Here is a 14846-nt window from a genome sequence, read left to right as displayed (position 1 = left end):
AAAAAAAAAAAAAAAGCAAGTGGGACAGCCTGCAAGAAGCTGAGGATGTGTTCCCAAGACCTTAATACTGAAGTGTGAAAAAAATAAAAATTTCAAGAGTGGCTTTACAAAAACAGGTCCTAAAGCTTGCCCTTGGGACTCAGACTTACGACAAATAAAAGCAAAGCCCAGTGTACGTATGTGAGGCATGTGAAATCCAGGAAATCCAGAAAGCGCAATGGTGTTCTACTTTGTAGGGCTCCTATTAGGAAGAAAAAGCATCAAACCACCAACAAATCAAATTTTTTCTGTTTTTTTTTTTTCCCTCCTTCTCAACTCCAGTATTAAATTCTAACATCGGTGTGACAATGTGATCACACTGGTGTGATCTTATCATACCGAACAGTCTTAAGGCATCACCAAGGAGTCCTCAGTGACATCAGCCTAAACGCCCGCATCACTCCAGCTGGAAACTGAGCCACTCACCAGCTGTCAAGCAGCTAAGTGGCCTTTGGCAATTTGCCTTTAGGACTTATTTTGCCGTGATTGTTCTTTCCAATTATGAATCAGATACTGCTTAGCTCTCTGCTCCTAGTCGTCACCTACAGGCCGAGCTCAGTTCAAGCAGCTGATCATCACAGAGGAACATCTGCTAAAAAGGAAGTCTGAGACACTCATTTTGCAAGTATCTGCAGTAATTACCTGAGGAACTAGAGTGATTTTTCAGTCTTTCAACTCAAAGGGCTTCTATGTTACAAAGTAAATAAATAAAAATAAATAAAAAGTGTGTCAGGTCAAGAATTTCTCCAGCCTATCCCCTAGTTCACAGCTATTAGTCTATTATAACAAGGGTTTCCAGCTGACTGGGCACTTGCAGGTTAACATACATTTTGGAATTCTTTAGAAATGAACGTAATTCAGGAACTGTTCCACTGCTCTTGACAACACATCTAAGCTTACCTAAAGACATCTGATAACCCCTCAAAATTATACTGTCATCTCATAATGGAAAAGAATGCCATTAAGCATGTAAGACAAGTAAGACAAGGCTCTGCTGCAACTAGGCTCGCAGCAAGGGACCTGCTTGTACTTCACTTATCTGTTCTCACTGTGAAACATTTCAAACCCATACAGAAGACTGTTATCAGAATAGATTTATGTCTACCAGAGCATCCTTTGAGCTACATTCCCAGAATGACCTCTAAAATCTAGGTTATCCTGAGTTTTAACCTAGAAAATAGATGCAAAGTGTGCTTTATATGGACTTCATGCTGGTTAACAATGAAAGACCCAAAATCTCCAGTAATCCCTGCAGAATACCACTGGCTTATCTCTCGTACAGAACTAGAACTTCACAAAAGCCAACCTTGTGCAGGAGTCAACAAATATTGTTTAGATCAGTGTGACTGTGATGCGAAACAGCGTTCTTTCCACTATCCTATTCTAACTGCTGAAACAAAAGAATACAAGATGAAGAAACCTAAGCGAACTACCATGGTGTGCAGCTCTTCACATCTCTGGATAAAAGGTAAAGTGTAACAAACACACACGCACACAACCTACAAGTACTTAGCTTCTGACAGCAATATGCATGAAGCCACTTGATCCCTGCTCCTCTCTCTCTAGCAGGCTGCTGCCTCCGACTGAACCTCCGTCCAGCTCATTACCTACTCTGGCAGAAGAGCAGAGGAGCAGTGCTAACACAGTTACAACAACTTCACTTCAGTGACACTGCTGTTTTGGCAAGCACGCTGAGAATAAAGATCAGTCTTTTCTTGCAAACTCCCATGTTGAAGGGGCTTTCTAGATTCTGCGTAGTTACAGAAGCAGAGCTGTGCATACAAAAGGCAACTGGTTTCGTTCCAGTAAGGTGTCCTCAAAGCAATAATATTTCTAACCATCCCAAGCTGTTACTTTCCTTGTGTCCTGCGCTGCTGCCAGCTACAAGCTACAAAACGCCCAGAAAAACAATCCTAGTAGAATGAAAGTAAGATAACAGGATCTGTTCTGCCTGTATCGTGTCCCTTGAAGTAAAAAGAGGTTATCTCATATTTCTTTCAGACAGGAAGGCTGGCAGGCAAAATTTATTTTCCTTCGCAATGGCAATCGCCTGACTTGGCTGAAGCTGTCCTGGTTCTCGTTTGCCTCTAAGGTGGAATCCGAGTAAAGAACAAAATGGACTAGGCAAGCTGCCCTTTTCCTGGTAAACCAAACTGACTCTTGCTAACATTTGAAAACAAACAGTTCTCAATGACTCACTGGAGAACTGTGCAAAGTGGGAAAAAAACGAAACCAAAAAAGCCGAGGTGTGGCTCCTTCCCTGAGCCGAAATAACCGCGCTGAGTGAATACCTCAGGTCAGAGTTTGCACTGAGTAAACACGGGACAAACTGCGTGCCAGCAAACCCTGCTAGCTGATCACTCCTGACATTACCCTACAATGATTTCTTCCAGGTACCTAAACTGACTGCTCTTGGTGAAATAATCAGCTTGTTTTTTCCTCTCTCCTTTTTCAAATGAGCTTATTTTTAGACAAGCTACCCACTGCTCCTGATCTCTAAAATACTTCTTTTAATCACCATCTCTGTGTAATTTAAAAGTGTAAATAATGTCATTAAGTGCTTGTAAGTTGCATAAAACATTTTAAGTGTTTATGTAGACAACGTCAAATTTGTTACATTTCTGTTCAGAAAGCTCTGCAGTGTTTCAGAAGAGCTTAATCCAGACAAAAATACTGTGTCAGGGGTTACACTTGACAGGTGTAAATCTGACTGCAAGCCAGTTTATTCTGGGCTCAAAATATTGCCCCATATTTATATACTAAGTTCAGTGTATTACCCCTTAGAATATCAGAATTCAGGTGGAATAACACTGAAATACCAGGACCTTCTTTCTTTCAGGCTGTTTTCTGATACATGGGAACTCTATCAGTATCATGAGTCAGGTGATTTTCTGGAATGACAGAAGTCTCCACCATTAAGTCTCTAACAAAAAAAAGCCATTAACTATAACCCTCTGGAGATGGCCTGCAAGCTGCAAAGTACTTCCAAATGTTTGTACTCAATATGAAAATAAGTTAATTCCTTAATCATATCCCATAGTAGATTAGGTACAACATTACAACAAAATCTGTAAATGGTTTAAGATGCATTGCTAAAAATAATCTGTGCATCAACTTTTATTCCAGGGACTTCAGTCACTTCAGTAAAGGAGTCACGATGGCTTTAAGCAAGCTAAGCCATCTATTTATAGAGCATATGAGCTCGGTTTTGTCTTTTAGCATAAACAATGAGTAATTTTCATGACTTATGTGCTTCTAAAAAAAGTACACTGTTTTTTTAAGAAGGCATCTCTTCAGTCATCAAGTTTTAAAATTTAATCACAGCACTGTATGTTGGCAGCTTCTAAAATAATTATGATTTTGTTTGTTGATGAAATCAATTTAGATCACATAACTGGCAGCATGCAAGTTTAAGCTGGCAAAAGTTCTGAAAAACCAGGCTGCCAATCAAAAAAACATATTACACAATGATCTGACATCACACCAATGCCTAATAAAGCTTTGCAGTAACAGTTTCTTTGATTAAATAAAAAGCCTAAGATTCATAAATTATGTAGCATTTAATTTGTTGATAGCAGAAAACTCAGCACACCCATCTCATGCTCATGCAGTGTTAGTGCAGTTATGCCAAACGGGATCTGTGCCAACCAGATTGCTGGACACCACATTATTCACGTTTTCAAAAGATAGCACACAACTTAGTCAGGAGGCATTTCATGAATAAAGATGAGACCTATCTGAAAGGCTCAAATAACTCATCTCTGAAGAAAGTATCAATTAAGAACAGAAGCAACTCATTCAGCACAGAGAAGGAAATGCTTAAAACAGCACAGATTTAGAAGAAGATGCTCCAAGTACATCGCTCTTCTTTTGCATTCCCTTGAGCACTGTGAAACATTTGCCCAAGCTGTACTCCCTTGACATTTTCCAGGAAGGCAGCGACATGACCAGCAGTTCAAATGCCACATCTAGCTGTTTTTACTGTGGGAAACGCAGTCAGTGTACACCATCTCACACTTGCCATTTGGGGTCAGCAGCAGCATTTACAATTTACTGCAGCGTGTGACTGAAATCAAAATTCTATCCCATGGCTGCTTCATTACCTGATAATTTTTCTCAGGATGGAATGAAGCGCCTTGATTTCTTCTGTATGAGTGAAGCTGGGAAGATGGCCTCCAAGTGCTTCACAGAACCTTTCTGCCTCCTCCCAAGTTCTGGTTCGCAGCACTCTTTCACTGTGGAAGAACTTCACAACAACCAACCATCAGAGTAGAACAATGACAGCACTTTTCCAGTGATAGTATTTTTAAACATCTGCTATACTACTTAAACACGGACACCCCAAGTTGGAATCGATAATTAGTATTTCCAAAGGGAGAAAGCTTGATTTTAAATCCGACTTCTTAATTATTTTCTCAGTTTGTTTGACAACAGTCAGACTTTGAAGTTTAGCTGACAAAATTTGTTTCAAATGCAACCTATTCCATATGGCAGAATTTCTCTGCTTTTCTTTACCAGAAAGATTTTAGAAAACAACACCCAATTCATTCCAAAATAGCAAACCAAACTGTGTGTTTTAAGTGATGGTGTTCTTCAAAATGCAGGGTGAACAACAAAGCCCAATTTTTAGTGACACAGGACCATTTGGGTGCCGCAGATGCAGACAGTTCTTTGCCTCCTTCTTTGCTACCTATATCTATCAGAATTTTACATTTGGCTCATACACCTCAGCCACTTGATCCCCTTGACTTCAGTCCAAGCCAGTTCCCGTCAGCAGGATCTCTCCGCACAGACATGTTGCACTTGGTCAACAAGAGATTTGGAGAAACAGCCAGAGCCAGCTGTCACACCCCATCGGCCAAGCAGGGACAGCTATGCTGCACAACACGAGAGCCATCCATTCAGAATCCGTGCTCACAGCTCTGTTATTTAAGCTATGTTTCCCACACGTTGCTACATGAGCTGTGTCCAGAACACAGTTCATTGCAGACAAAAAATGGTCGCAAAACAATAATGAAAAATTAACATCCAACAGGAATAACGCTTTACCTTGTAGCAGGCAAGGCCAGATCCATTATGCCACCCGGGGGGACAGGGATCCGATGGCTTTGGGAGCACTTCTGGTTCCTTGGGCAGCCCGATGTATTTTTTGCAAACAGGGAAAGCTTTTGTGGTTTTACAGTCCTTAGTTTCCCACTTTCCAAGAGACCTCCCACTGGACATGACCACACATCCTCCTGAGAACTCTAAAATTTAAGCCACCAGAGAAATTTTTAAACTATTGTCTAGTTTTCAAAAAAAATCCAAGGATTTCTGAATGACTATTTTGTTTCATCCTAGGAATCCCACAACACAGTCCTCCAATGCTTGCTGAATATAAAACTATAGTATTTTTCACTTATTTTGAACTGTTTCATTTACCTGGTTGCAAGGAGTTCCAGTTAGTATATGTCACAGCTTCACTTTTTTCCCCATCCACTGCAGCCCAGGAATACATTCCAGACTGGCTAATGTCTTGCAAACCAGTCCAGAAGTATTTTTCTTCAACTTTGGTGTGTTTTCTAATCAGACTATTTATAAATTCTTGTTCAAACCTGAAAATTCACAGATTAATCTGAGTCAGTATTTGAAAGACACTCGAAACTACTGAGTCAATCTGAAAACCAGGCACTGTATTACTTTAGTTAGTTGAAATAGTTGCTCAGACAGTCCTGTATTCAACACACAGCAGGCCCTGTGAATTCACACAATTCTAAGAAGGCTTCACACTGTAGGCTTGCCACTGTCACACCTTGGAAAACAGTTTGTCAGTTCTCTGTGGTAGCAGTTTGTCTGTTTGTTTGTAACTATTTCTTAGCAGATAGAGGTTTCATGGCTGTATCTTCAGGATCCTACTATAAAACACACACATAAATTACAGAGATTTGCATTACCTGTTTGTAACTGTAAGATTGCACAGTGCTCCAAATGAAACTTCCGTTTTCAAAATCTTGTAGCAGTAGTTTCCATGCATTTCCCAACCCTGGTTACAGAACAAAACACATGTTTACACATAACAGCTTCATTTAGGCATGATCTGCAGGAGAACAGAAATCACTAACACTGGTTGGTGCCTACAAGCTGGCACACCATATAAAAAAGGAACACAGTGCATCACACACAGGGTCCAGTATTATCAACTCAGATTTACAGTCCTAAGAAATAATGTAACCACAGAAATAGAATACGGCACTGTTCTAGCTTGACTCTGCAGTGTCTTCTGACTGCTACGTGTATTTAGAGAGAGGAACACAAGGGAGACAGCCTAGTCCTGTTCAAAACAATAGGAGTTTTGACGCTGCTCCACCAATGCCAGGATTCACACAGAGCAAAGATACAAGGGTGTTATTAGCGTTTCTTTATTTAAAAAATCTTTTCTACCGAAAACATTTCAATGTACAAAAATTCTCTCTTACTCAAATATTTTCTCCATAATCACACTGAAATTTCAAGGAATATTACGGTGCTCTTTGCTACCCTACCAATGTACCACCATCTGAATAGCACAGAAAGCTGTAACTGGCAGCCTCTGAAGAGACAGAGTATGAATACTTCCAGGATGTACAGAAAGGTAAGGGAAAAACATATTTTCTGTTTCAGGCAATACGCCCTACAAAACAAAAGAACTCTGAGGTTGCTAGTAATGCCATCTCAAGATTGTTTAAAATAGAGAAGACTTCAGGACTTATTTACACTGTAATATGTTACACATAAGAAGATAAAGAACCAACCTTACTGGAACCAAAGAAGTAAGATGAGTCAAGTAAAACATAGATAAATGAGAAAGATTACATTTCTGCTTTCTCTGCATACCCTTATGCTGCAAATTGCTTATCCTAAATTTTAGAAAGTGTATTTAAAGCAGAAACTACAAAACAAAGGGCATAGCAATAACATACCTAGTAAAACACCTAGATTTTTTCTTCCCAACAAATAAAATACACCTCCTGCACCCAACCTCAATACTTTTGCCCATAACAGATTGGCAATGACCCTTTTTCAGTCAAGACGTACCACAGATTTTATTTTACAAACGTTACAAAAACACTAAGAAGAGAAAATAAGTAATTTACTGCAAGCTTCTGAAGTGAAGGTAAAATATGTACAGACTCCCCATTACCTCATCCAGCGAGCAATTTCTGTCCGATTTTGTTTCATTTAAAATCTCTCCTTTTTTCTTACACACATATTTCAAGTTTTCTTCACAGGATTTGACTCTCCACTGCCCCAACTGTTCAAAGGAAAGGAAAAAGAGCATTTAAAATTCTCCAATCTTTCCACAGTGAAGGGGCAGTTTTCAGACATGGGAAAGCCAGAATGCCTTGGTTACTTGCAGTACCAAGAACAGTGTGAATGAGATGCCCTGGATTATACGTGTAGGTGCAAGTTTTGAAGAGGAGAGAGAAAGCTGAAATATGGACATAGGAGAATACTGGATCACATCTGAAAAGGGAACAGGTCAGGGTGGTGTCAAGTATAAAAATTCTTATTTATCTCCCTTGTACTTCACATACATCAATGTCAACTTACGGTAGGGATGAAGAGGAGGGAAAGGGAAGATAAAAAAAAACATCATCACATTCTTACCTTGCCTGAATAAGACACACAGTTAGGAGTGGCATTAAAAGGAACATTTGGTTCATTCTGATCCCAATATGTAAAAACCACATCTGTGTGATCTGACCATTTGAACAAGGTTGGTACATCTTCGTTCCTGAGACCCATCCACACTTCTTCTTTAGCATCTGTCATTTAAAACAGGGACAACATGGGGCCTTCAGAATAGCATTCAAACTAATTTGAAAAATAAAAACCTCATTTTACTAAATTCATATTCTATTTAAAATACTGACGCATTTATGCTTTTATTACAATAAGAAATGGAACTTGAGACAAGCCCAAATTATTTTTTAATTTTTAAGCTGTGTTCATGAATTGAGAGTACATTTTACAGAAAAGGCAACAAACAGGAAAAACAGCAAAACAAACAAACAAACAAAAACAATGAACATGCAAGAAAAGAAGCTCAACCAAAATCTATTTTAGAATGCAGACAAAAACAGAAGACCACAAGTACAGATCATGAATTATCAGTTCAGTGACCCAGCATTCAAAAATCCAGTCCAACTATCTATGATTCTGCCTGAATGAGAAAAGTGAACAGGTGTTAGACATTATAAATGAGACAAATAGAAGTAGGCTAGCCCACTTGCACAGGTAGCCCAGAGAGGTGGTGGATGCTCCAGCCACGGAGACTTTGAAGGTGAGGCTGGTTCAGGCCCTGGGCAACCTGATGTAGCTGTAGGTGTCCCTGTTCACTGCAGGGAAGCTGGGATAGACAGTCTTTAAAGATCCCTTACAACTCAAAGGATTCTTTGATTAATTAAGTAAATGCATGAATAAAATAGAACTAAAACAAGAACAAATAGAGAGGGACTGGGGCTGAGTGGTGACACTCAGCACCAGTCTGGATACAAGCACAGCATTAACACTTGCATTTAGAGCTAGAGATTCTCACAATCCTATTCTGGATCACAGAAAGCAATTTGTAATTTAGGGTGCACAGCACTTGGTGCTTGACTTTCCCAGCTCACCATTATGAAGCTTTGTAACAATGAGTTCCACATCTGCCAAAGAGTGTATGCTGATGAGGTTGCTTTTATTTGTTTTGCAAAACTGATCTGCTGTACTCCAAGATGCCTGGTTGTGCATCATCATGTAGCAAAAACCATTGTGGGGAAGCCAACCCACATCACAGCGAGTATCCAAGTGTCTCCAAAACTCTAAAAGCAAAGTGAAACTGAATTAGAGGCTTTTATTTAACACTGACCAGTGTACTGTGTTGGTATTTTCTTTATGTTTAAAATTTAGCAGTACCTTGAAAGCAGACACAAGGCAGCTATCGGAATACATTCCCAGATAAACAACACATCATCTCCCCGCTAACATTTTAAGAAAGGCTCACAATTTAGTTAAGCAAATAAGCTTGACTGAGCAGCATTATGGGGATTAGCATCATGCTGGGGCCGTGAGGTGTGCAAAAGGAGAAAGTAGTTAGTGGGAGTAAAAGTAAAAAGATAACTCATACTAAGCTGGTCTTGCTGTAAGCAAAAGGTTTAGAAGTAACTGTAAGCAAGATTTCAAAAGCAATTAAAGGCAAAACAAGTTACTTCACTGCAGGACAGCAGCTTCAACAAAAAGTTGCTTGCTTTGTTCTGGCAGGGGTTTGCACTTTTCTAGGGCATTATTATATATATGCACAGCAGTACCATGCAAAAGACCAAATCTGAGTAACTCGCATAGAAATGAATGGATGCTTAGTTTCAAGTATTTTTTCTTCTGCAAATTAAGATATTTGAGAATTCAAACTGTTTTTATGCATGCTGAAAAAGTTGTATGCTAAAAAGCTCTTCTGTTCCAAAACAATATTGTGGGTGTGTATGTGCAGGGGAGAGAACTTTTAAACTGTTCTGTTTTTCCCATTGTGTTACCATGTGCTCTTACAAGATAAAAGTAACAGATCCAATAAAGATTACGCACTGGGCAAGTTACCAGCTCTTGCACTCTTGATTTCTACTGCTGGGCCTGATTTCAAAATATAGTAAGGCCATTTAATGACTTCTACTTGAATTAAACAGCTTGATCCAAGCCCCAGGTAAGTCCCATTTTATGTTCATAAACACCGAGAGAAATGGGTTTAAAGCAGCAACTGAAAGGTTTGTCCATTCCAGACTTTAAGCTGCATGAGAGAGAAGGCACAATCCATGGAGGCCTGAAAAAACCATGGTGCAAAGGGCAGGACTGTGCTGGGAAATGCTTTGTGTATGAATGAGAAAGCTGCGAAGAATGAAAGCTGTTTGTGGTGTCATCTTGACACTGAAGACAGAGAGTCTGATTCTGGTCTGCTAAAAGACCCAAAGCTGCTGTGAAGCGTTTTGGCAGAGATTCTTCAGAAGTCTTAGGGAGGAAGGAAACGATTGCATAAGTGAGCACTGCTCTCACATTAGCATACAACACAAACACAAAAGCTGTCCTACCTGTGAGGTTTGAAACCTCCTTGAATGATTTCTTGCAAACATATGGAAGTGGATTCCCACAATGGTAACTCTGCCACTGACCGGAGGCAGCATTCATTGCCACACAGCTAGTCCCATCCAAAGGGGACAAATCCTGCATATCTATAGACATTACGAAAGAAAAACAGAAGAGCACAAGTTATCAAACAGCCAAGCAGTAACTGCATCTTTTTTTCTTTTGCTTTTCAATGCAGTAATATGCTTTGCATATTGAAGCATCTCATATGAAGAACATTTTTTGCTTTGAATAAAGGCACCTCTTCTCCACAGGTCCAAATAATTTTTTTTTTTTTGTTGTAAGAAAGTTACAGAATCAAGGTATTGGGACTTCTATGCCAGTGTTCAATCATACAACCAGGAAAAATGTTCTATTTACAATACAACAAACCCTTGGCTGAGAACTTTCCCAGACTAGAAATATCTCAAGGGAGAATTCTTTCTGCAGCCCTCAGTTTCCTTTGGCAGCCCCTTTCCAGACTAACTCCAAACATAGCTCTGCAGTTTCTCAACATAACCCTTACCTTAACAGAGAAGGCCCCAGATTAAACGTTCTGCAGTCCTCAGCTTCCCTTCAAGATCCCTTCCAACGGGACCTTTGACTTTCTATGAAGCTTAATGCAAATCTGACCTGTGTCCCATTTCCCTGCATTGATTTTGTTCAGTCTCACTCAGGAAAGACCTTCATTCTTCATGGGAGGGTACAGAGACCGGGCCAGAGTCTCAACTTTTGTGTTCCTGACTGTTACACCTCAAGGAGTCTCACGTATCAATATCCACATCATACTCATGAGAATATTACAAAGACATGCTGAAAATTCCCACCAAGTCTCTCACCGATTCTCTTAGGAACTTGGGAGTAATTAGAAAAGGTTTTCAAAGATTTTACACTTCTTTCATCTTCACCTTATAACAAATTTAAGCAATCTTCAAGTCTAAAAACATGTTAGACTTCTGAGTGACATTGGTTCTTAGACAAACACCAATAATATTATTCCTTGAGGGAAGCCAATGTCATTCTGTCAATGAGAGGAGAAATTTTAGTAGCAAAGGAGTCTACAGCTGCCCTAACTAAAACAGATCTCATAGATACTACTTAAGTTTTATCATTTTAGAGGTTTATCCTAATTTTTCATAAATATAGCAGGAGTGCAGAAAGATTTGTGCTCTCTAGGAGGAAAGGATGTTCTGAACTTTTAAGAGAAATGACAGTTTTGATGAAGTCCACTGAAAAAGATAAGAGTGAAAAACAGAAAAGAGAAAAATAAAATACTGGTTTCTGTTCTAAATATTTCAATACCACCAGAAACATCATTACCTTGATGCCAGTTGACAAAATTCAAAGGTTTGTGATCTGACCACTGCCAGCCTCTAGAAACATCCAGCTGATTTAAGCCAATCCAGAAGATCTCAGCGATGTCATCCTTAGCTGGATATATATTTTATACAGTTATTTTTTTATAAAGAAAACAATTTGAATAAAATATTCATCTTTTATTATTCTCCTTTAAAATAAAAACATCATCTGAACGTGCCTCCAAGTATTTGACATCTGATTTTATATCACAAGCACACTGATAGCCCCTCCAGGCCAACCCTGAACATCACTGAAGGTGTCTCCTGAAATCATTCCAGCACTCAGTGCAATGAATGTGCACACACTCCAGTAACTGCCACTCTGGCTCATATCTGAGATTTTGGGGACGTTATTCGGTATATGAAGAACAGCTGATCAATGAAACCACACAGATAAACTAAAAACAGACAACACGTGCAAAGTGAGTTGCTAATCTCACTTTAGTACACAGATTATACAACAAGGCATTCAATGGTGAATAAGTTGTAACCAAGAATTTTAAGGCAGAAATTAACATGCTGTCTTCACTGATGTTATTTGTCAACGTTACCTGATAAAAATATGCGAATAATTACATTTACCTTGTATGTAGTTTAATTCTGATGCATCTTGGATGCTAAGTAAGTCTCCACCTTGCCTCTGACATGAAATATAAGCTTCCTTCCAAGAAAGAGCAGACTGGGTATTGAACTGGTAGCAATGTTGAGAGCCTGCATCGTGTTCCCAGATATCACGACAACCATCCTCTGTGCAAAGGAAGCAGAATGTACTTCTAACTAGAGGTATACTGAAACACCATAAATATTTCAAACCAAAAAAACACTCTATGGATTTTTACACTAAACTCACATATACCACAGAGTAAATGGGTGCTGATTGTTCTGTCAATGCTGTGATAGAAAACCGACCTGTTTTTATCCAGCTTAACAGCGAGTTGTTGCATTGAGGCGGAACTGCACGTACATGAAGTCACAGCATGTTTTTTTAGGATCGCTATTTAAAAACCCAGCGTACCTGGCTGTAAGCATATTCCCCATTTTCCATCACGAGTATAATCTTCAGACGTGGCGCACCATTTCCCACCCGTTTGTGTCCCATCCTGAATGCAGTCATGATGCCAGGTCGCGTTGTACAGAAAGGGGAACTCACAGGGCTTCCCATAGGAGTTCCCATCTTTGGTATAAACCTCTACAGGGTAGAAAGGTAGAGAATTAGATACAAAAGACACCAAGTAGAAGTCATCGCCTGTACTGACATAGTTAATTCAAAAGCATGCAAATCACACTTGTGGTCTTAAAACACAGTCACTTGTTGTTACAGATAATATACAGCAATGCCAGAACTGAAAGAAACAAGAGAAAATATTTTTCTGTACTTTTTCTTCTGTGTGCTGTGTAACATATCAGAGATGTGCTTCCCTCTTTCTGCTAAGTTAGGGACAAATACATTCAAACCTTGTTGAAATCTAGGTCGTTTGCACAAAGCACTAAGGAATAAGGCTCTCAGAATCTACGAGTAGGGGGAAATTTAACACAAACTGGAGCCCCGACCCAAACCCCTGCATGAACCCACCATGGTACGGATACTGGCATATATCACCAGAGGAGTTGTTGCTTCTCCATTGGTCGGACGCGTTTATGCTGGCGGTTACATAGGCACTCTTGACGGTCACCTTGTACTGAGATGCACCAACCACCGAGCCATCAGCACACCGCCACCACAGCCGAAGGTCTGAGTTGCAATCCACCATTCTCAGGCGGGACGGTAATTTGGTGAATATATCGAGTCCCAGGCACTGCTTGGCACCCAGATGGAAAAGGCGATTCTGGGACACCCATTTCCACAGAGCTTCACTCGTCTCTCTGCAGTCATCTATCACAATCCGTGAGTTTTTTACTTGTATGCACTTGTTGAGCGTGTCGTGCCTAATGGTAAACGCATCGCTGCCTGCATAAGAACAAGTGAATGGCCACAGATGGTTATGACTCAGTATCACTTTGAGAGGAGGTTCTTTGAAAAAAACTGAATCACATTCTGAGGCGCTACTAGAAAACACAACAGCTGTCTTTACATTGCACTGTTTCTCATATAAGCTGCAGCTTCCCAATAAGCACATTTTCCCGTCCTTAGTGAGTTTTCTTTACCTCAGGAAAAAAAAAACCAACACAAATCTCTTTAGAAATCTATACAAAATGAAGGGACAAAGTGAGGCTGTTTTCCAAGCCTGATTCTGTCAATGAAAATGACTCTAATTTTAACGCGTACAGATTGGATCAATTCCTGTTTCAACAGACAGTCCAGAGCACATCTAACAACAACGTGCACTTAGCAAGCAGTGCCAACATTGAGAGAGAGGCTGGTCTCCAAGCATTCCCCAGCCGCCACAGGACGACCCCGCAGCACAGAGCCGGCAGCCGGAGCTGCGCCGTCCCGAGCCCGCACGGCTGTTACTCGGGCGTTTAAGGGAGGAATCTGCTGAGTAGCGCTTCGTCCCTCATAGTCATTCACCGACAATCGCATTCCTGTTGCGTTTTTTTAAATATGACTTAATAATAGGCTTGGCTGAACGGCAAGGAAAATAGTCAGCGCTGTTATTCAGTGAATTTTACCACTACTTCCCAGTACACCGGGAATTTTCCACCGCAGCAGTGCCAAGCAGCCTGCGGAACCGGGCCGGCCGAGCGCACAGCAGAGCCCCGAGGCCGCCTGGGCCGGAGGCGCACGCTTTTTTAACCCACCCATTAACTCCCGGCTCCAGCCAACCAGCGCTGCCTTTGCGGGCCCTTTCTACCCTGTGCTTCCCCAACACGCTCCCTCCCTTTCGCTTTCATTCTCCGCTCCACTTCTACCGTGCCCCGCTTCTCCCCTCGAATTTTCCTTCTCCTCGCTTTTCTTTCACTTCTTCCCATCAAACTTTCATTCTTACATCCAGAAGAAAACCACTTCGCTTTAAAATCTCCCCACAGAAGCTTCTGCTCCCCCACCAGACCTCCCTGCACATCTGCTCGCTGTGCGCAGCGCTCCGACGCGGACCGTCCCGGTGCCCCCGCGCAGCGCCAGCGCTGCCCACCAACCGTTTGCCGCAGGTCAACGCTCCGACCCGCTTTCGGGAGGGCTGTGTATCCCTTCCTCCCATCCGTACGTGCAAAACTCAGAGCTAAAAACGCGCTGACACTCTGCCACGACGTTCCTAGACAGCGCAGGGCAGCGATCCGCCGTCTCTCGGTGCATCCCTCCGCTCCCAGCCGCCCAAACTCTTGCTGGATGCTCTCTGACCCGCTCTGAGCCCGGGACCCCGCGGGACGAGCCCGGTGGCGGCCGCTGTCACCGTCCCGTCC

General features: G+C 41.2%; 1 protein-coding gene across 1 annotated transcript in view; it reads right to left on the bottom strand.

Moving 5' to 3' along the window:
* LOC100548495 overlaps positions 1 to 13639 on the bottom strand; it is a 41031-nt gene extending 27392 nt beyond the window's left edge. Inside the window, exons 1-12 of the mRNA XM_031554295.1 lie at positions 13081 to 13639; positions 12523 to 12696; positions 12090 to 12254; positions 11470 to 11580; positions 10116 to 10256; positions 8673 to 8861; positions 7666 to 7823; positions 7199 to 7309; positions 5973 to 6061; positions 5461 to 5633; positions 5089 to 5285; positions 4141 to 4285 (exon numbers count right to left, since the gene is read on the bottom strand). Of these exons, the coding sequence (XP_031410155.1) occupies positions 4141 to 4285; positions 5089 to 5285; positions 5461 to 5633; positions 5973 to 6061; positions 7199 to 7309; positions 7666 to 7823; positions 8673 to 8861; positions 10116 to 10256; positions 11470 to 11580; positions 12090 to 12254; positions 12523 to 12696; positions 13081 to 13624 (2197 nt within the window). The 5' untranslated portion in view covers positions 13625 to 13639. The remainder of the gene's footprint in view (positions 1 to 4140; positions 4286 to 5088; positions 5286 to 5460; positions 5634 to 5972; positions 6062 to 7198; positions 7310 to 7665; positions 7824 to 8672; positions 8862 to 10115; positions 10257 to 11469; positions 11581 to 12089; positions 12255 to 12522; positions 12697 to 13080) is intronic.
* Positions 13640 to 14846: the final 1207 nt, after the last annotated feature.

This window comes from Meleagris gallopavo, chromosome 7 (genome assembly GCF_000146605.3).
Source record: "Meleagris gallopavo isolate NT-WF06-2002-E0010 breed Aviagen turkey brand Nicholas breeding stock chromosome 7, Turkey_5.1, whole genome shotgun sequence".
NCBI lineage: Eukaryota > Metazoa > Chordata > Aves > Galliformes > Phasianidae > Meleagris > Meleagris gallopavo.
The sequence above is the reverse complement of the archived record's forward strand: the minus strand, read 5'-3'. Positions and strand labels throughout refer to the sequence as shown.